The sequence below is a fragment of the Delphinapterus leucas genome, chromosome 4, assembly GCF_059928025.1.
Source record: "Delphinapterus leucas isolate spDelLeu-1000000601 "Yukka" chromosome 4, BTC_Dleu_Yukka2, whole genome shotgun sequence".
Classification (NCBI taxonomy): Eukaryota; Metazoa; Chordata; class Mammalia; order Artiodactyla; family Monodontidae; genus Delphinapterus; species Delphinapterus leucas.
The window spans coordinates 105215478-105242410 of record NC_143132.1 but is presented as its reverse complement, the minus strand read 5'-3'; the positions used below and the strand labels follow the sequence as shown (position 1 = coordinate 105242410).

General features: G+C 42.1%; 1 protein-coding gene across 1 annotated transcript; it reads left to right on the top strand.

Moving 5' to 3' along the window:
- Positions 1-26389, top strand: IQCJ (IQ motif containing J). The gene is made up of 4 exons (XM_089909921.1): positions 1-44; positions 747-881; positions 7864-7944; positions 26051-26389. The coding sequence occupies exons 1-4, from the start codon at positions 1-3 to the stop codon at positions 26331-26333; spliced, it is 543 nt and encodes a 180-aa protein (XP_089766047.1). The 3' UTR covers positions 26334-26389.
- The last annotated feature ends 544 nt before the right edge of the window (positions 26390-26933 follow it).

Below are 26933 nucleotides of genomic sequence, written 5' to 3'. Positions count from 1 at the left end.
ATGAAGTTAAAGAAAATGGGTAACCTCGGAGACTTGGATGTCTGGTGGGTTAGAAACATGTTGAGACTAGTCTTGATGGTCTTTTAGGGACAAATGAGTAATTAGTGCTAATCGGGGCTTCCTCTTGGCACTTCAGCAGTTGGTGGCGACAAGGAAAGCAGGGTGATCTCAAGGAACGGTGGTCTTCCCAGATCCAGACCTCTGTGGGCCTTCCTTAAATCCTGCTGTGACTGGCAACAAGACTGGAGACAGGCAGAGTCTCACCAGGAGCCTGGGCCGACTTCCGTCGCATTCCTGAACCAATCGCTGTGGCTGAGGGAATGGGATTACAGAGACTATGGATGCCTGAAATTCAGGGAAGGAGTGTGTGCACGTGTTTGTGTGTATGTGTGTGTCTGGGCACTGGGGCTGAGGTTACCAAGAGTTACCAAGAGACAAGAGAGGATGTTTGCTAAACGGACAAACCGAGCTCATGTTCCTTAGAACTCCTCACCCAGCAACCAGCAAACATAATACTGTTGACAAGAGTAAATCTGGGAAGAGTATGGGTGGATCCATCTAAACATATTGCTACTCCGGAAAAATAACAGGAAGCATGATCTTTAGTGGTTAAAAAAAAAAAAGTCACAAAATTTGAGTAGGAGTTTTATATTTTAATTTGATCAAGAATCAAATTGTATGTTTAAGCACTCATCTATTGCAAGGTCCAGAACTCCTCATGGTGATTATCTCAATTTTGTTAACAGTTGTCCTGAAATATTACTACCTATAAGTACATGGAGTCAATTTGTAAGACATTTCTTTTCTTTTTCACAGGAAGAATTAAAAAGATTGCAGAATCCTTTAAAACAAGTTAACGATGGAAAATATTTACTTGAAAAGTAAGTAAAAATACTAAAGGAAATTAAAGTTGAAGTTGAAAAGCTTGCATTAAAGAAAGCTATTCGACAAGGCAACAATAAATAAGTAAATGAATCTTAGGATATCATTTTTGTTAGGACCTAGAAATGTGGCACATTTGAGATATAGTTAAATAGATTTATGGCTAGTTGAGCTACAATACACAAGCTGTACTGACTAACAGAGTAATATGATGCCTGGAGATGTCTCTGATGGTATGTCTGAGGGCTTGAAACTTAACCCTGCCCTGTCTTTGGCTTTTAATCAGTGATGTGTCTAGAAGGCAGTCATAAAATTTGTAAAAACACAAGGGTAAGACTAATAGAATGAACATTCAAAATAATACTGCAGAATGGAACAAAACTGAGCTGGAATTAAAAGCAAGAAAGAAAGAGATGAAACTGAGCAGAGATAAAGTCTTCCATTTAGGTTTGTAGGAAAATTGTACAATTAGAGCATGTGCAAGATGTATTCTGATTTCCATGTGGGTGAATGCTTAGAGGTTTTTTCTGACATTAACATGAGACTGTGATTTTACATGGCTTCTAAAGATATTACCACGATACTAGTTTGATTAATAGGTATACATTGTCAAGTTAAAAGAAGAAAAAATGAACTATCATTAAAAAATGAGCTATCATTACTCTGTACTAGTGAATGTTTACAGATGTTTCCTCAGTGAATTCTGATTATGGCCTTTTGATATAGGCATTATTATTTCCATTTTACTGATGAGGAAAGAGGCTCAGAGTGCCTTCAGCACTTGTCTAAGTACACTCAGCCAAGAGTGGTGAGAAGGAGAATGAAACTCAGGTTCAATGCCACCAGAGCCCCTGCTTGTAACCGCTAAGTCCCATGGTCAAGTCCATGTGAATGTCACCACATTTGACTCTGGGCACCACATTTAGAAATCACATTGACGTCCCCAAGAGCACCGGAGGGTTAAAACGGAGGGTTCTGGAACCACGTGAAACTACTACAAAGAGCTGAGGATGTGTAGCTTGAAGAAAAGAAATCTTAGAGGGAACATACAGCTATTCTTAAACATCTGAAGGAATTTTCCTATGAGAGAGGGGCTACATTGCTCTTCTTGTTCCGGAGAAACAGAACGTTTCTGCTATGTTTCTCTTGTTATGGAGAAACAGCTTTATGACTCAGAGAAAATAATGAATTTAGTAAAGATTCAGCCTGCCCAACAGGGTGGACTTCTTTGTTAAGGAGTGAGCTGATAGACACTGGAAGTGCCTAAGAAGAGTGTACATGACCATCCATCTGAGATGCTGTTGAAAACATTCCTGAAAATGGAAAAGCCTGGATTTGATTGCTCTTTCTGCTTTTGCCTGGCTTTGTGAGTCTGGACAAATTACTTAACCATCCTGAGCCCATTTCCCCATCTTTAAAAATGAAGCTAACCATACTGGCTTGACAGCCTTACTGAGTGCGTGAAATGTGACACACATGATAGTGATGCCGAATCCGGCTCTGTACCCCAACACCAAATTAGTTCTCAGAGACAAAGTTTTGGGTGAAGTAGAAAAGAATAGCTTTATTGCTTTGCCAGGCAAAGGGGGCCACAGTGGGCTAACGCCCTCAAAACTGTGTCCCAACCTGGAGTTGGTTGTGAGAAGTTTTACAGTGATGGTTCAGAGAGGGTGTGATCAGCTTGTGGACTTTCTTCTGATTGGTTGGTGGTGAGGTAAGTGGGAGTCAGCATCATCAACCCTCTGGTTCCAACCAGAAGGTCTTGGGTCTACGTATGGGCTTGTGGGCAGCATACTGTTAACTTCTCCCACCTGGTGGGGTTTCAGTATCTTCAGAACAGCTGAGAGATACTGTTATGTGTATCCCTTGATGGGGAACGAGGACCCTGCCCTAAGGCTGCACTATCATTTCTTGACTCTTCCTCCTTAGTCTCCGCATCCCCTCCCTTCCCTAATTAGCAACTGTTGGAACCTGCTGGTTGGAACTTGGGGAAGGTCTTGGAGGCTGAATGAAGCCTATTTCCTGTAATCAAGAAATGGGGCACCCAGAAAGGCTTTTGGGCCCAGGAGCCCCACAGGGTCCTGCTCTGTATCAATAGAATGGTGCCTTCAATACTGGCTCCTTCTCTTGGGGGCTGTTTGAACCAGAAGGCCTCTCAGGTTCATCCCATCTCCATGATTCTAAGAATTGGCCATGTTACTACTTGAAGAACCGTTCATTTGATCAAATGAAGTTTCTGGCTTATCTATGGATTTAATTTACTCTTGTTATGCCAGGGTATTCATATTCATTAATATGAATAAATAATAAAATTGTTTGATTATCCTGCCCCCTCATCACCACCATCACTAGTTATTTGTAAACAATAATAACTGAAGATGTTTTGGCTGAAACTAGGAAGAAGATTTTTCTTCTGTGGAGATCAGTGTTGTAATGATGTTAGATCAGTGGTTCTTCATTCTGGCTACACCTTGAATCACCAGGAAGTTTAATAAAAATGCATAAGCCCCACCCCAGACAAATCAACTATGAATCTCTGGGGGTGAGATCCTAGAACCAGTATTTCTTAAAAGCTTCCTTTGTGTGATTCTAATGAGGATCTGGGGTTGAGAGCCCGTGGTCTACATGCATTTTAGATTTTTTTTTAGTTATTCAGTAATCTCTTTGAGCTTAATTCTCTGAGGACACACTTCCTCTGTGATGTTCAGCTCAGCTCATTTATTTATTAAATCTGGTTATGCTGTTTTTTCATTATCGATTTTAATGTGGGAAGTGAACTCCAGAAGTTTTTTCCCTGCTAATGGACCACAACTCTATATTAAACCCCTCGCTAACACCAACATGTTATCTTTCCCAGCTCTATGCTCTCAGGAAGATATGTGAAGATTAATGGTCCCCTCCCCCTTCCTTGGTTCTTTCCCTCTCATTCTCTAGAAGCCTGAGAAAGCTGAAAGCTTCTGGAAATGGCCAGTCTGCTTTGTATGCTTAATTTTCCCAGTCATGGTTGAGGAATTCCAGGGATGGGATTCAGAGTCTTCCCTCAAAACACCCAGGCCTCTGGGGCAAGCTTCCCTTTCATGCTTGTCCTAACTGTGGCTACCAGTCCTAAGAATTCTACCCATTTGCCTGGAATTCTGAAGATTTTCCTGGTCTGCTTCAGGGCAGGGCTGTGTCCTTGAAAGCTGTCAAATTTGATTGAAAAATTGGTGTACTCTGAGAGTGAGCTGGTTAGGCATTTGATCATAGCTGTAGCTGACTTAGGTGTTAATGTGAATCATCTCAGCTACTTGAAATGACCATAAGTTAAGTGATAGTGGTGTCATAGCAGTTGATCCGTTATTCCCCCTTGGAATGTTACATTTATTCTGAATGCTCAACAGGGTTTTGTGGTAGACAGTTGGTGGGAAGGGAGGGGGAGCTGCAACTCCATTCTACCTGACACCATCTGCAGGGCCAACTGGATGCATTTGTCTCTGTCTGTCTGTCTGTCTCTCAGTGAAGCTTGGCATGTGCCCATAAACAGAGAAGAGCAATTACTAAGACCATTAATTAGGAGGCTGCTTATAACTCTATTGTTTTTGAGAATCATTTATTAACTTAAGTAAGACCTTAGGCTGACTGCTCTCAATATTTTTTGTAAATGTTGAATCAGGCCGGGTACCAGAGTAGGAAATGCATGATTGTAAATCACACATTCTTCTGATGTATAATTGCTTTATGACCCACAAGCAATTATTGACAGAATGAGCTAAAGCTATCTAATTTAAACCTACTGGTATTTGTAGTATATAGCTTGTTGAGGATATATGAATTATAACCCCACAGTAATAAAATTGCTAATACTATTTTAAAAATTTCTTTTTGTGAAGACTCGAGCCTTGTCTTTGGTTGCTGCATATATCAACAGGCCCCACAGCACCTCACATATACCTCTGTTGCCCAATTTGCTAGTTTGTTTGTAAGGAGTTTAACTTAACAGTATTTTAAAATATCCTTTTTATAAGGCTGTTGTTCCCACAAGACCATAGAATTATAAAAATGAGACTTTCCAGCCTACCGACACTGGATTAGGTCTCTCCGTGTTTCCCCTTTAATAACATCCATCACATTTTTAGTTACTCATTCAATATGCATCTTCTCCTAGATTGTAGGAACATCAGAACAGGAAACATGTCTAGTGTTTTCATCATTGTGTCCCCCATGTTTTGCATCATTCCTGGCATAGAGGAGACCTTTAATATATCTGTAAATGAGTGAATAAGGTTAAATTAATAATGGTAAACCTGAATACCAACAGCACAGACCAGGCAAGAGTGTTTTTTTCCTTGCCCCTCAGCATCCCACCTAGGCAACCACAAAGCTGTCTTGGGCTGATGGCACCACCTAGTGGCCACGTGTGAATATATCTGATCTACCATGTTTTCCCCATCGCTTATTCCTTTCTCAAGAGAGGATACATCATTCATTATCTTAATGATGTCTCTAGCACAATTTTTTCTTATCTTTTTCTTTTCTTTACTATAATTATAATCCTGGTCTTCATTACCTGGCTAATTTGAATACCCACCTAAATAATTTCCTTCATTCTCCTTGCTCACACCCACCACAAACCATTCTAAAACATCCCATTCATCACATTTTCCTGCTTCACATGCTTTGTTTCCCTGCAGCAACGTTTTTCAAACTGTAGATCACAATCCACTGATTGTTTGTTAAACCAATTTGATGGGTCACCCCTGGCCTTTTAAAAAATCTGAAATATATTTAAATAATATCAGAGTGCCTTACATGTAGTTGGAGAAATAATATTTCTTGAAACTTTTGTTTCAGTTTTAAACACACACACACACACCCTTACCACATGCATGTGTATTGGATTGGGTTGTCAAACACTTTATCTATGAAAACCACAGTCAGTAGAAATTTAATAAAAGACTGATATTAAATCCTCCAAGCGGTACTTTGTAGTGGTGAGACTTGAGTTTTAATGCGGTTTCTGCTGAGTTGAACATAACCTCTTTGAGCTTCAGATTTCTCAGCTCTACACTGGGGAAAATAATTCTTGATTGATAAAGGCTACTGTGAGAATTAAATGAGCTAATATTAAAATGTCACGACAGTGTTTTGTACACATTGTGTGGCCAATGACTATGACTTTTCTGCTTGTACAAACCCATTTCCTTTTATGCTCCTCCTTGTATCTTCCTCTTCCACAAAATTTCTCTTTATTGTCCCCAAATAACCTGAACATTTCACCTCCACTCTTTTTTTTTCTGAAGAACATAGGTCACTTTTATAATCATTTAACAATGGCACTTCAAACCATCATTGCAATAAAAGAATACAGTCACTAGTTTAGTTTGATGCTCACGGTCATGGATACAAATTGCCATCAGAGACCCCAATAATGTGGGTATAGTCACTTTCAGTGAATCATTTTGCTGTCTCAATAAAGTCACAGGTGAACAAAACCCTTTAGGTGGTGCAGAAAGAGACCAGATTTAACTGGACCCAACCGATAGTTGTGTCCAAGGTCCCCTTATCCTGAGTGGGCAGACCCAGTAAATAGCTTCCTACACTCCTCTCCCTTTTCTTGCATCTTCAGAATGGGACCTCAGTGGGGTTTAGTCCTGCCTGGGCCTGCCTAGGTTTCATTTTTGGTATCAGTGACTTAAGTTTTTTTTTACATTGATGTATAGTTGATTTACAATATTATATTAGTTTCAGGTGTGCAACATAGTGATTTAAAACTTTTATAGATTATATTTCATTTAAAGTTACTGTAAAATATTGGCTATATTCCTTGTGCTGTACAATATATTCTTGTAGCTTATTTACTTTATACACAGTAGTGTGTACCCCTTAATCCTCTACCCCTATCTTGCCCCCCTCTCCTTCCCTCTTCCCACTGGTAACCACTAGTTTGTTCTCTATATCTGTGAGTCTGTTTCTGTTTTGATATATTCATTCATTTGGTTTAGGTTTTAGATTCCACTCATAAGTGATAACATACAGTATTTGTCTTTTTCTGTCTGGCTTATTTCACTAAGCATAATACCATCAAGGTCCATCCATGTTGTTGCAAAGGACAAAATTTCATTCTTTTTTATGGCTGAGTAATATTCTAGTGTGTGTGTGTGTGTGTGTGTGTGTGTGTGTGTGTATATACCACAACTGCTTTATCCATTCATCTGTTGGTGGACGCTTAGGTTGCTTCCATATCTTGGCTATGGTAAATAATGCTGCTATGAACATTGGGGTGCATGTATCTTTTCAAATTAGTGTTTTTGTTTTCTTGGGATTCTACTCCTTTGTTTTAATATCATCTTCATATGTATTACCTTTTATATCTCAACTTACTAATTTCTGTCCATTCTTCAAAACCGAGCACAACTGCCATAGTCACCATGAAGTCTTCCTTGACCATTGTAGCACCCAGTGATTGTCTTATAGGCTCATAGGAGCAGTGACCATACATTCACAGTCCTCCGTCTTTCTCCAGGGCAGACTGATGCTTTGCTCATAGCGGGAGCTCCGAAAACACTTCCAGAATGAAAGGAAGAAAGGTTCAATGGTAGTGACACCATTGGGAATGAATGAGGTTCTCTCTACAACTTACTGGTTGGACAATACAATGGGATTTGTAACACTCTACTTACGGTTTTTATTCCCCTGAAATGGTCTAATATTCTGCTTCCCTCTTTGCTTAAAGTAAATGATTTACATGCCTTAGATATGAATGTTGGGCTAAATGGTAGAAATCAAAAGAAAAGCAATGTTAAAAGGCAAAACAACAATTTCTTTCTATGGTATGGCTATTTATCCACCATCCATCAATAGGAACTTTTAGGACTCTGTTAATAAAATGAACAAAATTGCATGTATATTTGCTTTTTCAATTAAATCTAAATTGGCAGCTTTATTGATATAAATGGTAACTTCATGGATTCAGCTATATTGAGGCATTATTTCTGTTTGTAGTCACCAACTGGCCATGGATGTGGAGAATAATATTGAAAAGTATCACCTCAATCTACAGCTCTTGGAATCAAAGGTGAAAATGTAAGTTATTTCAAAGTTTACATTAAAGTTTTTGTTTTACAGTTCTTGCTTTATTAATCTCTGAACTATTCTGGAATTTGGGGGTATAAGAATTACACATTGAATTCACATTTATATGTTACATATTATTTCTTCCCTGTTGTAAGTAGCAACAAAGCTGTTTTGGGCACCCGGCACCATCCACTGGATAATGTAGGGAATTATTTGACTGGCATCACTTCCTCAGTTCTTGGTTTCTCCCTTTCAGGCAGAGTAACATTCTTCAGCTTCCACCAGCATTTTCCACCGCTTTTCTTCTTGGTAACTTGGTTTATTCCATCTTGGAACAACTTGGTTATTTCTACCTCAGAACATGTCTTTTACACACACAAACACACACACACACACGCATCCTTTCAACACTCTTCCTTTTTTCTGTTTCCAGTCCAGCTCTTGTCCAGTTATTTTGGGAAAATAGCTTTTCCCTTTCTTTCTAATTTCTTATCCTTTTCTTTCTTATTCTTTCTTGGCCAAATGAGAGTCCCCTTCCCCCACAAAAAATGACTATCACATAAAAATACACCTCAGTATTAACAAAAAGAAAACTAATGAGATCCAAAATGAGACAGGCTGTATTCTAGAACAAAATAACAACCTTCTAAAACCATTAGTAAATAGAAAAGGGGCCCATCATAATCACTTTAGAAGCAATTTTAAACTATTCATGTTTGCTCTCTGTGATCCTTTCCCATTCAGATTTTCCTTCAGGGGTACATTATAAGCATAACCAGTGAGGGTGTATATAATATCTCTCTCTCTCTCTCTCTCTCTCTCACACACACACACACACACACACACACACACACACACACACACACACACAGAGCTTAACACTCTGAGAAGCATGTTTCTGGAGAATTTAAACATATCTGACCTTGGCCAGGATCACTGATCATTTACAAAAAGCCCAAAGAGGAATCTTTTAGAAAAGAAGTCACCTTGAAGACAAGAGCCTTGAGGTGTACAACTTTGAAGAAGTAAGCCATTTCTAGATTTAGGAATTGAAACAGAAATTACACAGATATGCAATATCCTGCTGGATAAACGTGAATATTAATACACACCCCTGTAAATCTACGTTAACATTGGTTATCAGTAAAGTGCTTGCCTCTGAGCGAACATAGGGTTGTCTCTCAAGGTAAAGTTCAAACGTGGCTTCTGAACCAGTTGGGTCCCCTGCTAGGTAGCTGTGTGTCACACTTACTAAATGAATAACGAATCAGGCTACCAAATCGTTTTATGTGAGCAGTGTGTCAGCCTCACTTCACAAGATGTTAGTTTCCAAACATACGTTGCCTTCTCCTTAGCAATGTTCTCATTAAGATAACATCCTCTTAACTGAAAAAGCACTGGAAAGGAAAGTTGGTTGTGTGAAAAATTAGAGTGATTAATTTGAATGCTGAAATGAAGTTAAGAAACCTCCCTGGTCTTTTTTAGTTTTCTGTCTTCTCCAGTCTGTAGAGACCGAGGGGCAGGTGCCAGGAGGCGGAACCAGCAAAGAAGAAAAATCTCTGTGCCTGAAGTCCAGCAGCTCAGAGAGTCTGGGAATGTTATGTGTAGCTGGTGTAATGGAGGCGTCTCAGCTCAGTGAGGTGCAAACAGAATGGTTTTATCTCTTGTAATAACTCCGAACCCCATTTCCACTCACTGGAGAGGGATGAGGGAGAGAAGACTTAATCTTGCCCAATAATGGAATTTGAGTCCCATCGGAGAATTTAGTCCAGTTCAGTGAATCTTGTCTAATCTGGTTATTAAATTCTTAACTCTATGACAGTTTGAACATCTCCCCTCCACACACATTAGACCTTCCCTACAGCTGTGCAGCCGGCTCCCCTCCCTTCCCTCTCCCCCTCTCCTCTTTCCACTCTCCCCATCGTCTCCCTTTCTTTCTCTTCTCCACCCCTTCTGCTGTCACCTCTCACACCCTCTGAGTGCTAAACACCAAGGCTGCCCCAGGTTTCCCTCGGACGGTGAGCACTTGCACCCCCAGGCAGTTCCTTCCTTAGAAATAGCTCTAAGGGTTGGGACCCTGTGGAAAAGGTCACTGGGTCTCCCCTGAGCTGCACCCCTCGTTGTGTCCCTTGCGTTGCTGGCTGTCTCCCCCAGGCTGACCTTGGCATCCTCAACGGGGAGGATCTTGGCATACCCCCCATTCCTGCTTCCCAAGGGACCTTTAGACCTGGAGAGCATTGGCTAGGAAAGATGGGTCTCGTCCCATGTTCCAGAGTCACTGTCGAACTCCACAGGATTTCTCTTAGGGTCTTCTGTCTTCTCTGGGTGGGATCCAGCTGGACATCTACCTTTCCCCAGTAGAAGGGGGTTAGGAAGAAGCAGGAGTTACTGTACCATAACATCTGCTTTCCTGGAAACTCTCCAGTCCCCTCCCTAATGAGGAGAGAGCAGTAGGTTCCAGTGAAGGTTTTCTGGACAGTCCAGCCCCTGCAAGCCCTGAGGTGGGATGTACCTTGGCAGGCCAATCTCTGAACGTAAAAGATAAGGCAAGGTGAGAACTGTTCCCAGATGTGGGCTACCTCCACAGTGTACCTGCAGTAGTGGGAACCCGGGTTGGGGTTGGATGGGGCAGGAAAGGGGCTCAATTGTTCCCTCACACTCAGGACAACATAAAAAGGAAATAATCTGGTAGGAAAGCCTAAACCTGTATGTGGCAGTGCAAAGTATCCGTGGAAGGAATTAGAGGCCTGTGGGGAAAGAACATGTGTGTCGAGGGGTGGAACTTAGAGGAATTGTCAGGAAGAGTGCATTCCCTGGTTCATGAATGCCACTGTTAAGAGGTAGTTTTGAGTTTTAGACTTGGAGGATCAAAGAACTGCATCAAAAGGGTGAAAGCAATCAGGATTGCACAGCTATTAATAAAAAGTCACTTTGGGGAGGTGAAAGGCAAGTTTTCCGAAGATCAATCAAAGGCAACCTTCTTAAGTTGGAAAATTTAGTGAAAGCAAAAGTAATAGTGAAAGCACCACGACAAGGGCTCTCAGCGCAACCCTAAGACTGAAGACAAAAGTACTCTTAAGGGCCAAGACTGCCGGAGGGTCTGGGAATGACTGTACACAGCAAAGGAGTGCAGGTTTTAGCAGGGAGGCCTGACTGCCAAGGAAGGAAACGGACCCTCCAAATCCCTTCAGATCTCTGCCCTTTACGTTGGGGTCACTCCTTGCATGTTGCAGTGAGATCTAGAACTCATCTTCTGAATACAAGCCATCATTTAAAAATTGTTCATTAATTGTTTGCAATCCCCTCTTTATGTTTCAACAATATATTTATTTTGTGATGGAACAACATAGAGATCTATTGAATATGAATCATCTTTTAAAAGTCTGCTCATTAAATATGTTCAATTCCTCTCTGTATTTTTTATTAATATATTTTATTTAGTGATGAAATAACATTTAGATTGATAAGGGGGAGAGAGAGAGACAAAGACAGATACACTCTTGAGAAGGAGGACAATTCCCAAAATAATGTCGAAGATATTTCTCAATAAAAGCTTGTTTAGGGCTTCCCTGGTGGCGCAGTGGTTGGGAGTCCGCCTGCTGATGCAGGGGACACGGGTTCGTGCCCCGGTCCGGGAAGATCCCACATGCTGCGGAGCGGCTGGGCCCATGAGCCATGGCCGCTGAGCCTGCGCGTCCGGAGCCTGTGCTCCGCAACAGGAGAGGCCGCAGCGGTGAGAGGCCCGTGTACTGCAAAAAAAAAAAAAAAGCTTGTTTAATTACATTTGTTTGAGAGTAATGCCTATCAACTTTAGTCAAAAGTTTAATTAAATGAAGATATGAGAGAAGAGTGGTTGAGAACACAGACTTTGGAGTTAGATCACCCGAGGTTCAAATACCAGCTCTGTTCCTTACCTGCTGTGTGACCTTGGGAGCACTGCTTACCTCTCTGGGCCTTAGTTTCACTCCTCTGTAAAATGAGAATGGTAACCATGTCTTAAAGGATTGTAGTGAGCTTTCAATGAGAAAATCCAAGAAAAACATTCAGTCCAGTGTGTCTTTTCCATGCAGTTGTACCTTTTCTAAACATATTTTTACATCAAATTGGGCTAATAAAATATTGCCAGTAAAGATCCTCAGGAATCCAACATATCATATCAATGTATATGATTTGCACGTATTACTTAAAAATATTTGAAAGTGTTTGATTTTCTTAAGTAATTATAATGATTTATCTAGGACCTCTATTTGGCAAGTTTGGGGCTAAGTGACTTAAACACCGTATCCTTGACTCCTTGCAAGAATTACAAAGAAGTTATTGTTCCCATTTTGTGCATGAGCAAAATGTAGGCCACTACGTTTTAGTATTTTTCCCAAGGCCACAGCTATTGAGAAGTGAAACTGAGCAAGAATCTATATCACTGTAAACACATTTAGTTTCTGGGAGGTTCCGGTTCAAGATGGCAACATAAAAAGATCCTGAACCATTTCTTCCCACAGACACACTGAATCTACAGCTACCTGTGGAACAATTCCCTCTGAAAAAAACAAAACAAAACAAAAACACCCCGAAAAACTGGTGGAGTGACCCCTTCACATTGGGCAAACAAGAAGAAAACCACATCAAAGTGGGTAGGAAAGGCCGAGACACAAGCTCTCCATGTGCCCCATCCCCGGTGTGAAGACCCACATTGGGGAGGGAACTGAAAACCCGGAGCTTCTCTCTGAGGAGCAAAAGAATTATACCCCACATTGAGCACCCCAACTTTCATGACTGGAACCTGAGAGATGAGCCCCCAAAACGTTTGGCTTTGAAGACCAATGGGGCTTATGCCCCTGAGATCCTAGAGTCTGTGGTGAACTAAGGAGCATCTCTTAAAGGGCCCGCATGCAGATTCACCCACTCCAGGGCTCAGCACAGACGCAGCCCTTTAAAAAGTGCCCAGACTTTATGTGAAAGAAATTCATTTGCTAATTTTAAAGCTGGGCAGCCCCAGCACACAGGCTACTCTCGACATTGGAGGGGTAGGATATGGACTATAACCAACGGAGAAAGTGTTCTTTTTTTTTTTTCTTAAAGACTTTTTTAATGTGGACCATTTTTAAAGCCTTTATTGAATTTGTTACAATATTGCTTCTGTTTGTTTGGTTTTTTTTTTTTTTGCTGTACGCGGGCCTCTCACTGTTGGGGCCTCTCCCGTTGCGGAGCACAGGCTCCGGATGCGCAGGCTCAGCGGCCATGGCTCACGGGTCCAGCCGCTCCGCGGCATGTGGGATCTTCCCGGACCGGGGCACAAACCCGTGTCCCCTGCATCGGCAGGCGGACTCTCAACCACTGCGTCACCAGGGAAGCCCTGCTTCTGTCTTATGTTCTGGTTTTTTGGCCGCAAGGCATGTGGGATCTTAGTTCCCCAACCAGGGATCGAACCCACACCCCCTGCATTGGAAGGCAAAGTCCTAACCACTGGACCGCCAGGGAAGTCCCTGGAGAAAGTGTTCTTAAATATCTACCACTCCCAGGGCATAGCAAGAGGCAGGAGACCCCGGAGCTCAGTCTTGATGTGAAAGGGGCAGGCTTCTCATTAAATACACATCTAAGGGCTGACTGTAAACCTTGCCTGAGACCTCGGAGGGTGGGCACTATCTTCAAGCTCTCCCTCTGCCGTACTTCAGAGCTTCAGCGTCTCTTGGAGAGGAGCTCTCCTATGTGTCTGGTACCCCAGTTTTTACCTCTGGTGCCCTGTTCATTGTGGCTGCCACCCAGGAGTTATTACCTCCTTGATCTCCTTCTGGTTCTGGAGGCCAGCAGGGCTTGTGCCTGTGGTCCCACAAGACTGTATAAATTTGTATTTTTTGAAAGCTGCTGCCTGAGGGTCTGGCTTCCAATCAGTCCAGATCTAGGTGCTGACTGAGATCCTCCCCTTTGTGACACCGACTGGTCTTGGCACACCCTTACCTACTGGGAGTTATTAAAAATAAAAAGGGCTGCTTGGATAAGCAGAGGTTTGAGAGACAAGCAAGAGCTGGGGCAAGCTTGAATGATAAGCTTTGTCTCCTGCACAAGGCCAGCCCTTCAAGACGGGGAGAGCTGGCTGTTTCATCTGATGCATAGAAACCAACGCAGAGAACCGAGCAAAGTAAAGCAACAGAGGAATATGTTCCCAATGAAAGAACAAGATAAAACCTCAGGAAGAAACCTCAGTGAAATGGAGATACGTAAATTACCTGATAAAGGGTTCAGAGCAATGGTCATAAATATGCTTACTGAACTCAGAAGAATGAATGAATACAATGAGAACTTCAACAGAGAGATAGAAAATATAAGGAAGTACCAAACCGAAGTCAAAGAGCTGAAGAATTCAGTAAACACACTGGTTTATAACCACACTTCCTCACGAGGTAAAACTTTTTCTGCTTTGAGCATTTACTGAGCTATTTCTGGGACACAGTCTTAGGAGAATATATCTGTTGATCACCAGCTTACCATATTCCTAGAACTGTATAGATGTGATGGTCACTATACACATGGTCACTGCCCTCAAGGTCTTCACAATCTAGTGGAGGAATAGGACTCATTGGAAGAGAGGCACCTGGACCGGGCTAATCTGATAACTCTTGCTTTCGAGTGGTTAATACCTCCCAGAGCTACTGTCCTCACTCATACGCTCAGTCGACTCTGTGTGCCTTACTTCTGAAGTGCTTTCTCAGTCCTCACAAAGAAAAGAGCATTATAGAGCCGAGACCCGAGTGGCCCAAATTTCCGTCTGTGTGGGAGTTGGGTGTTGTTGAAACTCCAGGTGGTCATAGGTGTTGGTGAAGAAACCTGCAGGAAGATCCAGCAGAGCATAGCTCTGTGATGCTTAGGAAGTACCAACAGTCAGAGTAGGGAGCTGAAGCCAGGACTTACAAACTGGGCAGAAACTGGGGGGAGGGGAAGCAGCCTAGAGATATGGGCAAATGCTGCGGAAAACCTGCCTAGTGCCTTCAGTGACCCTTTCCTGGCATTTGGGCAGGTCTGTATCAAGATACAGGGTCGGGGCAGACACCAAATAATACAAATATGGCAAATCTGTTAGGGTAGATTTTAGCTGCATGTAGAAAATTTAACTAACAGAGGCTTAAACAAATAGTAGGTTCTTCTTACCTACTCAAAGTCACTATGTGACAAGCCAAACCCATCATCTTGCTCCTGCTTCATTTCTCTCTTTTGCCAAACCATGAGGAGGGAATACAATGTTATGGGGAGACAGGGGAAACTGGTTCAAGTGTTATATCAGTTCTCATCTTGTCCCCCAGAACTTGGCCAGGACTGTTGGTTGCAAGTAACAGAAACTCAACTCAAACTAACTTGTATGTAAAAAGAGATTTTATTAGAACACCTAACAGAAACACCGGGGGGCTAATGTGTTTCAAGCAAGGCCATCAGGCATCTCTTGTCTTCTTCTTCTGTAAGCTCCTCTCTCTACATTATTGCTTCTCTCCCAGCATTGTTGCAAAGTGATCATGGACAGCTCTAGGCTTACATCCTACCAGCTGAAAACCTCCAGGTGCAGGAGGGGGCTTCTTTCTCTGTAGCCTCTCGTTGCCTGGCTTGAGCCATGTGAGCATCCATGAACCAGTCCCTGCCCTCCGGTTGTTCAGCCCCAGCACACGGGCTGCTCTCTACAGTGGAGGCGTAGGATCTGCCCCATCCATAGCTCATTGGTTGAGGGTTGGTGGGTCCTCAAGGGAAAATGGGTGCTGGAACCAAGAGAAGGAGAAGTTAATGGTGGGCAGGCAAAACCTACCTCTATGATAATAAAAGAGCCTTTCCCATAGCCCACTTGTTGTAAGGATTGTGTGGGAGAATACACACAAAAAGAGCTATATGTAATTAGCTTTTGTTTCCCAAGATACTCAGACTTGTGTCCTCTTTGATGGTGCCCTTTTTTCCCATCCTCAAATCCAGCTTACTTGGGTAATAATGTATTTTGAAACTTTAACAATTATTTAGTAACACATAAGAACTAGTAACTTTCACAGAAGAATCCAGATTTCTGACTGTCTTTGAAAAGTTGAAGGTCTGGCAACTACTAACTGTGCCAGGATGGGGGTTCCCCCTCACGAGGGGCAGGTACTTCTCAGTCTTCCCCCAGCTTGGCCCGGGGCGACATCAGAATCCTCTTCCTGTCTTCATACCCTCATGCGGTACCACTCTTTTCTGGGACCGTCCTGCATCCTGCCTGGTACCCTCCCTTCCATGCCTTTGTCCAGAGGTCTTTCCTCTTCCTCCCTAGCAATCTAAATCCCATCCATCCTTGAAAGCTAATTAAAGTAACCAGGACTCCCTCAAACCTCCTCTAAGCATGCCAGCTCTCACAGAGCCCTCTCTTCTACTCTTCTGTGTGAGGACATCCAGTGACAACCAGAACGGCACAAGCTGTGAGTCCCAAGTAGTTGTGAGTGCAGGAGGGAGCCACCGCACCATACAACTGATGAGGATATATAACGAAAGGGCAGAGGCAGGCGATTATGCCATCCCTGAGATAAGAGAATATACATTGGAGCTGACCTGGCAAGGAAATTGAAAAATGTATTTATCATCTTTTTTTTAACATCTTCATTGGAGTATAATTGCTTTACAATGGTGTGATAGTTTCTGCTTTATAACAAAGTGAATCAGTTATACATATACATATGTTCCCATATCTCTTCCCTCTTGCGTCTCCCTCCCTCCCACCCTCCCGATCCCACCCCGCCAGGCGGTCGCAAAGCACCGAGCTGATCTCCCTGTGCTATGCGGCTGCTTCCCACTAGCTATCTACCTTACGTTTGGTAGTGTATATATGTCCATGCCTCTCTCTCGCTTTGTCACACCTTAACCTTTCCCCTCCCCATATCCTGAAGTCCATTCTCTAGTAGGTCTAGTAGGACACACTCTTTATTCCTGTCTTACACCTAGGTTCTTCATGACAGTTTTTTTTTTCTTAAATTCCATATATATGTGTTAGCATATGGTATTTGTCTCTCTCTTTCTGACTTACTTCACTCTGTATGACAGACTCTAGGTCTATCCACCTCATTACAAATAGCTCAATTTCGATCTTTTTATGGCTGAGCAATATTCCATTGTATATATGTGCCACATCTTCTTTATCCATTCATCTGTTGATAGACACTTAGGTTGTTTCCATCTCCGGGCTATTGTAAATAGAACTGCAGTGAACATTTTGGTACATGACTCTTTTTGAATTATGGTTTTCTCAGGGTATATGCCCAGTAGTGGGATTGCTGGGTCATATGGTAGTTCTATTTGTAGTTTTTGAAGGAACCTCCATACTGTTCTCCACAGTGGCTGTATCAATTTACATTCCCACCAACAGTGCAAGAGGGTTCCCTTTTCTCCACACCCTCTCCAGCATTTATTGTTTCTAGATTTTTTGATGATGGCCATTCTGACTGGTGTGAGATATCTCATTGTAGTTTTGATTTGCATTTCTCTAATGATTAGTGATGTTGAGCATTCTTTCATGTGTTTGTTGGCAATCTGTATATCTTCTTTGGAGAAATGTGTGTTTAGGTCTTCTGCCCATTTTTGGATTGGGTTGTTTGTTTTTATGTTATTAAGCTGCATGAGCTGCTTGTAAATTTTGGAGATTAATCCTTTGTCAGTTGCTTCATTTGCAAATATTTTCTCCCATTCTGAGGGTTGTCTTTTTGTCTTGTTTATGGTTTCCTTTGCTGTCCAAAAGCTTTTAAGTTTCATTAGATCCCATTTGTTTATTTTTGTTTTTATTTCCATTTCTCTAGGAGGAGGGTCAGAAAGGATCTTGCTGTGATTTATGTCACAGAGTGTTCTGCCTATGTTTTCCTCTAAGAGTTGGATAGTTTCTGGCCTTACATTTAGGTCTTTAATCCATTTTGAGCTTATTTTTGTGTATGGTGTTAGGGAGTGACCTAATCTCGTACTTTTACATATACCTGCCCAGTTTTCCCAGCACCACTTATTGAAGAGGCTGTCCTTTCTCCACTGTACATTCCTGCCTCCTGTGACCATATGTGCGTGGGTTTATCTCTGGGCTTTCTATCCTGTTCCATTGATCTATCTTTCTGTTTTTGTGCCAGTACCATACTGTCTTGATTACTGTAGCTTTGTGGTATAGTCTGAGGTCAGGGAGCCTGATTCCTCCAGCTCCGTTTTACATTCTCAAGATTGCTTTGGCTATTCGGGGTCTTTTGTGTTTCCATACAAATTGTGAAATTTTTTGTTCTAGTTCTGTGAAAAATGCCAGTGGTAGTTTGATAGGGATTGCATTGAATCTGTAGATTCCTTTGGGTAGTAGAGTCAATTTCACAATGTTGATTCTTCCAGTCCAAGAACATGGTATATCTCTCCATCTATTTGTATCATCTTTAATTTCTTTCATCAGTGTCTTGTAATTTTCTGCATACAGGTCTTTTGTCTCCTTAGGTAGGTTTATTCCTAGATATTTTAATCTTTTTGTTGCAATGGTAAATGGGAGTGTTTTCTTGATTTCACTTTCAGATTTTTCATCATTAGTGTATAGGAATACCAGAGATTTCTGTGCATTAATTTTGTATCCTGCTACTTTACCAAATTCATTGATTAGCTCTAGTAGTTTTCTGGTAGCGTCTTTAGGATTCTGTATGTATAGTATCATGTCATCTGCAAACAGTGACAGCTTTACTTCTTTTCCGATTTGGATTCCTTTTATTTTCTTTTCTTCTCTGATTGCTGTGGCTAAAACTTCCAAAACTATGTTGAATAAGAGTGGTGAGAGTGGTCAACCTTGTCTTGTTCCTGATCTTAGTGGAAATGCTTTCAGTTTTTCACCATTGAGGACGATGTTGGCTGTGGCTTTGTCATATATGGCCTTTATTATGTTGAGGAAAGTTCCTTCTATGCCTACTATCTGCAGGGTTTTTATCATAAATGGGTGTTGAATTTTGTCAAAAGCTTTCTCTGCATCTATTGAGATGATCATATGGTTTTTCTCCTTCAATTTGTTAATATGGTGTATCACGTTGATTGATTTGCATATATTGAAGAATCCTTGCATTCCTGGAATAAACCCCACTTGATCATGGTGTATGATCCGTTTAATGTGCTGTTGGATTCCGTTTGCTAGTATTTTGTTGAGGATTTTTGCATCTATGTTCATCAGTGGTATTGGCCTGTAGTTTTCTTTCTTTGTGACATCCTTGCCCGGTTTTGGTATCAAGGTGATGGGGGCCTCGTAGAATGAGTTTGGGAGTGTTCCTCCCTCTGCTATATTTTGGAAGAGTTTGAGAAGGATAGGTGTTAGCTCTTCTCTAAATGTTTGATAGAATTCACCTGTGAAGCCATCTGGTCTTGGGCTTTTGTTTGTTGGAAGATTTTAAATCACAGTTTCAATTTCAGTGCTTGTGATTGGTCTGTTCATATTTTCTATTTCTTCCTGATTCAGTCTTGGCAGGTTGTGCATTTCTAAGAATTTGTCCATTTCTTCCAGGTTGTCCATTTTATTGGCATAGAGTTGCTTGTAGTAATCTCTCATGATCTTTTGTATTTCTGCATTGTCAGTTGTTACTTCTCCTTTTTCATTTCTAATTCTATTGATTTGAGTCTTCTCCCTTTTTTTCTTGATGAGTCTGGCTAATGGTTTATCAATTTTGTTTATCTTCTCAAAGAACCAGCTTTTAGTTTTATTGATCTTTGCTGTCATTTCCTTCATTTCTTTTTCATTTATTTCTGATCTGATGTTTATGATTTCTTTCGTTCTGCTAACTCTGGGGTTTTTTGTTCTTCTTTCTCTAATTGCTTTAGGTGCAAGTGTAGGTTGTTTATTCGAGATGTTTCCTGTTTCTTAAGGTCGGATTGTATTGCTATAAACTTCCCTCTTAGAACTGCTTTTGCTGCATCCCATAGATTTTGGGTTGTCGTGTCTCCATTGTCATTTGTTTCTAGGTATTTTTTAATTTCCTCTTTGATTTCTTCAGTGATCACTTCGTTATTAAATAGTGTATTGTTTAGCCTCCATGTGTTTGTATTTTTTTACAGATCTTTTCCTATAATTGATATCTAGTCTCATAGCGTTGTGGTTGGAAAAGATACTTGGTACAATTTCAATTTTCTTAAATTTTACCAAGGCTTGATTTGTGACCCAAGATATGATCTATCCTGGAGAATGTTCCATGAGCACTTGAGAAGAATGTGTATTCTGTTGTTTTTGGATGGAATGTCCTATAAATATCAATTAAGTCCATCTTGTTTAATGTATCATTTAAAGCTTGTGTTTCCTTATTTATTTTCATTTTGGATGATCTGTCCATTGGTGAAAGTGGGGTGTTAAAATCCCCTACTATGAATGTGTTACTGTCGATTTCCCCTTTTATGGCTGTTAGTATTTGCCTTATTTATTGAGGTGCTCCTATGTTGGGTGCATAAATATTTACAATTGTTATATCTTCTTCTTGGATCGATCCCTTGATCATTATGTAGTGTCCTTCTTTGTCTCTTCTAATAGTCTTTATTTTAAAGTCGATTTTGTCTGATATGAGAATTGCTACTCCAGCTTTGTTTTGGTTTCCATTTGCATGGAATATCTTTTTCCATCCCCTCACTTTCAGTCTGTATGTGGCTCTAGGTCTGAAGTGGGTCTCTTGTAGACAGCAAATATATGGGTCTTGTTTTTGTATCCTTTCAGCCAATCTGTGTCTTTTGGTGGGAGCATTTAGTCCATTTACATTTAAGGTAATTATCGATATGTATGTTCCTATTCCCATTTTCTTAATTGTTTTGGGTTTGTTATTGTAGGTCTTTTCCTTCTCTTGTGTTTATTGCCTAGAGAAGTTCCTTTAGCAGTTGTTGTAGAGCTGGTCTGGTGGTGCTGAACTCTCTCAGCTTTTGCTTGTCTGTAAAGGTTTTAATTTCTCCATCAAATCTGAATGAGATCCTTGCTGGGTAGAGTAATCTTGGTTGCAGGTTTTTCTCCTTCATCACTTTAAATATGTCCTGCCAGTCCCTTCTGGCTTGCGGAGTTTCTGCTGAAAGATCAGCTGTTAACCTTACGGGGATTCCCTTGTGTGTTATTTGCTGTTTTTCCCTTGCTGCTTTTAATATGTTTTCTTTGTATTTAAGTTTTGACAGTTTGATTAATATGTGTCTTGGCGTATTTCTCCTTGGATTTATCCTGTATGGGACTCTCTGTTCTTCCTGGACTTGATTAACTATTTCCTTTCCCATATTAGGGAAGTTTTCAACTATAATCTCTTCAAATATTTTCTCAGTCCCTTTCTTTTTCTCTTCTTCCTCTGGAACCCCTATAATTCGAATGTTGGTGCATTTAATGTTGTCCCAGAGGTCTCTGAGACTGTCCTCAGTTTTTTCATTCTTTTTTCTGTATTCTGCTCTGCAGTAGTTATTTGCACTATTTTATCTTCCAGGTCACTTATCTGTTCTTCTGCCTCAGTTATTCTGCTATTGATCCCATCTAGAGTATTTTTCATTTCATTTATTGTGTTGTCCATCATTGTTTGTTTCATCTTTAGTTCTTCTAGGTCCTTGTTAAATGTTTCTTGCATTTTGTCTATTCTGTTTCCAAGATTTTGGCTCATCTTTACTATCATTATTCTGAATTCTTTTTCAGGTAGACTGCCTATTTCCTCTCCATTTGTTAGGTCTTGTGGGTTTTTCTCTTGCTCCTTCATCTGCTGTGTGTTTTTCTGTCTTCTCATGTTGCTTATATTACTGTGTTTGGGGTCTCCTTTTTGCGGGCTGCAGGTTCGTAGTTCCCGTTGTTTTTGGTGTCTGTCCCCAGTGGCTAAGGTTGGTACAGTGGGTTCTGTGGGCTTCCTGGTGGAGGGGACTAGTGCCTGTGTTCAAGTGGATGAGGGTGGATCTTGTCTTTCTGGTGGGCAGGTCCACATCTGGTGGTGTGTTTTGGGGTGTCTGTGGACTTATGATTTTAGGCAGCCTCTATGCTAATGGGTGGGGTTGTGTTCCTGTCTTGCTAGTTGTTTGGCATAGCATGTCCAGCACTGTAGCTTGCTGGTCGTTGAGTGAAGCTGCGTGCTGGTGTTGAGATGGAGATCTCTGGGAGATTTTCGCCGTTTGATATTATGTGGAGCTGGGAGGTCTCTAGTGGACCAGTGTCCTGAAGTTGGCTCTCCCACCTCAGAGGCACAGCACTGACTCCTGTCTGCAGCACGAAGAGGCTTTCATCCACACGGCTCCTCAATTTGGGATGATTCGTTGTCTATTCAGGTATTCCACAGATGCAGGTACATCAAGTTGATTGTGGAGCTTTAATCCACTGCTCCTGAGGCTGCTGGGAGAGATTTCCCTTTCTCTTCTTTGTTCTCACAGCTCCCAGGGGCTCAGCTTTGTTTTTGGCCCCGCCTCTGCGTGTAGGTCGCAGGAGGGCGTCTGTTCTTCGCTCAGACAGGATGGGGTTAAAGGAGCAGCTGATTCGGGGGCTCTGGCTCACTCAGGCACGGGGGAGGGAGGGGCACGGAGTGCGGGGCGGGCCTGCAGCGGCAGAGGCCGGCGTGACGTTGCAACAGCGTGAGACGCGCTGTGCGTTTTCCTGAGGAAGTTGTCTGTGGATCCCGGGACCCTGGCCGTGGCGGGCTGCACAGGCTCTCCGGAATGGGGGTGTGGACAGTGACCTGTGCTCGCACACAGGCTTCTTGGTGGCGGCAGCAGCAGCGTTAGCGTCTCATGCCCGTCTCTGGGGTCCGCGCTTTTAGCCGCGGCTCGCACCCGTCTCTGGAGCTCCTTTAAACAGCGCGCTTAATCTCCTCTCCTCGCGCACCAGGAAACAAAGAGGGAAGAAAAAGTCTCTTGCCTCTTCGGCAGGTCCAGACTCTTCCCCGGACTCCCTCCCGGCCAGCCGTGGCGCACCACCGCCCTGCAGGCTGTGTTCACGCCGCCAACCCCAGTCCTCTCCCGGCGCTCCGACCGAAGCCCGAACCTCAACTCCCAGCCCCGCCCGCCCCGGCGGGGGAGCAGAAAAGCCTCTCGAGCCGGTGAGTGCCGGTCGGCACCGATCCTCTGTGAGGGAATCTCTCCGCTTTGCCCTCCGCACCCCTGTGGCTGCGCTCTCCTCCGCGGCTCCGAAGCTTTCCCCCTCAGCCACCCGCAGTCTCCGCCCGCGAAGGGGCTTCCTAGTATGTGGAGATCTTTCCTCCTTCACCGCTCCCTCCCACTGGTGCGGGTCCTGCCTCTAACCTTTTGTCTCTGTTTTTTCTTTTGCCCTACCCAGGTACATGAGGGGTTTCTTGCCTTTAGGGAGGTCTGAGGTCTTCTGCCAGCGTTCAGTAGGTGTTCTGTAGGAGTTGTTCCACGTGTAGATGTGTTTCTGGTGTATCTGTGGGGAGGAAGGCGATCTCCACGTCCTGCTCCTCCGCCATCTTCCCGGAAGCGCCCCTATCATCTCTTTTGAAGTAAACTTCTATACCTTATTTATAATTCAAAATGCAGGAACACACAAAATGTGCTCCCTTACTGCGACCAGCTTTTAAAAGCATTATATTGATGGCACTGCTTAGTTTCAGAAGTAAAAATGTCAAGGTAGTTGGTGCTCAGGGTTTACTCTGCAGCCGTAAGGGAGGCTGGTGAGTAGGAATTGTGGTAAAGCTAGGATGAGAAGATGAGAAATGATTCCCTTTGACCGAAGGACAAATGCTTCTACGTTTTGTTTCAGTTCCCTAGTACAGTAAAATAGCATTTAGAGATGGTATTCCGAGAGCTAATATTAGACTAATTTAACCTATGAACATCACATCAGTGTCATCAAAGGGGAGTTCCTGTGTAATGTAAACACTTTTCTATGATTCAGAGAGTAGCATGGCTCCACCATTAAAATAAACAATGTAGCAATTTAGAGTAATAGCCTTGTATGACACGACTGGCCTCTCTTTTTTGATCCCAATATTTAAAAAAAAAATGAAATGTAGTATGCTTTCAACTAAGTAAAATTGTTTTCATATATGTAGACAAGGATAGTAAGGTAAATATCCAAAAATTAAAATAGCTTCTGTATTAAGGCAGCGAGTGGGCTTAGATGATTTTAATACACATTTTAAACGTATTTAATATTATCACATTTTCTTGTCAATTAAAACAAGAAGAGGATATCCATCTACTTGGAAGGAAAGAATATTGTCTTTTTAATCTCTGACTTAAGGAAAACTGATATGTCACTTTCCAGATTCCATAGAACTAGGATGGGGAAGGGGATGCTTTAAATTCTTTGCAGACCTCACCTGGGTTTTGCCCAGCATCGTTGTTTTTTAAAGGTGTCACGCTGCCCCCTGGTGTTCAACAAGCTAAATTGTAATGTCTCAAATGCCTACTTCATTTTCTTTCTATATTTTCTGAATAATCAAGGAATTTAAAAAGGGGGGGTTGGAAGAGGAATACCTGAAGTCCTATAAACTTGTGGGTGTCTTATGGGTTGTCAGTATTTTCTATTTTTTAAATTACTTTAAAAATGTCACACGTTTTTAAGCCCTTATGCGCAGGTTTACAGGCTTTAGGTGCTGTAAAGTGGCAGAACTTGTCAGCAGGGCTCTGGGAGTTGCTCAACGCTTCAAGCACTTTGGATGGTGTGGAAATCAGCTGGCCAAAATGTGATACTCCCTTAATAAAATGGATCCCAGAAGAAACAACGGGATTACCAAATTCAGGCACATAATCTTACAGGACCCTCTCTGAGATTCTGTTTAAAATCTTTAAACCAAAGGAAAATAAATGAATAAGGGTGCATTTTGAGCAGACATTGCATAAGAAAATAGTGACCACATATGACCCAAGGCAAGAAGCTTCTGGCCTTTCAGTAAGGGCCCCAGAAGCTGAAGGTTCATAGTTTCAGGGAGATTGGCCTCTGATCCCAAGGTTGTTTCACTGTAGCTTCTGGACTTTTCCTTGAGCATTATAACTCACAGAGCCTTAATAAATTAGGGAACACATACAAATTCAATAATGTGGTAGCATTAACGTGTTCTTTATATCCTCTGACTGTTGAGAACTGATGGTCTTTGAACCGTTCTAGCCAAATGATAATAAATCAGTTTGTTTATACAGAAACACCTTTAGTGACTTTGGTTGTATGTGGAAGAATTATAGAAGATCAGATGCTTCCAGAAGTCAAAAAAGAGATGGTGATAGAATCAGTGAAACCATTTAAAACTATTCTAGAAAGCTGAATACTGACAGTTGGTCTTCATGTCGGGCTAACCCCCAGGAGAAAATCGAATCCTGTTCCCTGATTACATGTGGAAATCTAGATCTTAATCTTAAAGATTATAAGCTAGTTCAAATGGAAAAAGAAATCACTTAGCTTTCACAAAGAAGAGGTTTCTATTATCCAAATCAGAAGATGACACTTTTGGGATAATAATCACAGGAAATGAAGAGCTTCCTTGGGTGAAATCTCAAGAAGCCACCTAATCGAGGGTTACTTTAATTTTCTGAATAGTACATAATACTTTCAAATATTTTGTCTTCTCTGTCCATTTCTTTGTTTATTTATCATACAACACCAGTTTCCTTCCACAGTATGTAAAATCCATGACCGTAGGGCTTTTACCTGACGCGTGCCCGGAGAGGGCCACTGCATTTGGCCACACAGACTACACTGTCTAACATCACAGAACGCCCCTCACCTTGAGGTCTTTGTGAATGGCACCCCCTAGAGCGGCCCTGTAGCCTCTGTCCAGAGCAAAAGTGCTGACCCTGGCACAGAATGGTCCTTCAACAATTATGTATTGAGTGAATGAATAAGTGATACGTCAGCTTATTTATTATTCTCATTTGAAAAAAGGATGAGAAGTTGAAAGATTTTGTGTCCCATAAATCAAAGCATGTACATTTACGTGTGCAAACTAGTTTCACTTTGATGGATGACTTTTTCTGACTAAGTTGATTCTTGGAGACTGAGCTCAGGCAAGTCTGTAAAAGTCGAACCAGTAGCATAGACAGTCCAGGTCTTCTGATTTCCCTTGTCACGTTCTAGGTGTGTCAGTTTCCCTGTCCCCATAGCCAATTCCTTCAGACTCCTTGTGCTTTGCCGAGTGTGTGGCTGGGGAGTGACGGTGTGTGCGCTCTTTTTTGTTTGTTTGTTTTTTGGCAGCATTCAGCGAGTGTGGCGCGAGTACCTGCAGCGGCAGGACCCCCTGGAGAAGAGGAGCCCATCCCCACCTTCCGTGTCCTCAGACAAGCTGAGTACCTCCGTCAGCATGAACACCTTCTCGGACAGCAGCACACCTGTGAGTGCATGTCTCCTTTTCATGACTTGGTTGGCCAGTCACCTGGTCTTCAGGGCTTTGGTTCCAAGAAAGAAATCTTGGGATGTGAGCAGGTGGTTTGTGATAGACCTACAAGTTGCTTGTCTGCTATGCATGAGCCCATGGTGAGGGTTTTGTCCTCTCAAAACAAAGACATGATTCATAAATGCACAGTGAACTTAATCAAGTCTGAGGGAATCGATTGCGTTTGAAATCAACCTAAACTGCTAGTTTGCGTGTTGGCAGTCCTCGATTACGGAGAATATCTTTTTACTTTTCTTTATAATAGCGTGTTCCTTTTAGTCTGTGTCAGTAGCGTTTTGTGGTGAGAACAGGATAGAAGATTAGCTTGGTTATAAGGATTTTTAGCTTGATTATAAGGATTTTAAAGAGAACCTTCACAGGAAGAATTGAAAGGGGTCACGAATTCAGGGGTTGCATCTCAAAGGCTTTTGGGGCCAGGTAAGTAACCCATGTGACTGATGGGGGTTGAGTTGTGACTGGCTCACTGAACCAAGGCATCACCTAAAGGCGTAGCCCCTCTCGGCTCCTGCAAGTATGTTGCCAGGTGGGGAAGCAGAAAAGATGTTGCCAAAGGTCATTTTCTTTCTTCATAAGATGCCAGAAATCCAGATTTTTAAATTTTGGCAACCAGTAAGAAATTTTAAATGTAAATAGACCATATGTGCAGACCACAATTGTCCCAGGTCCACCAGTTTAAGAACTCTG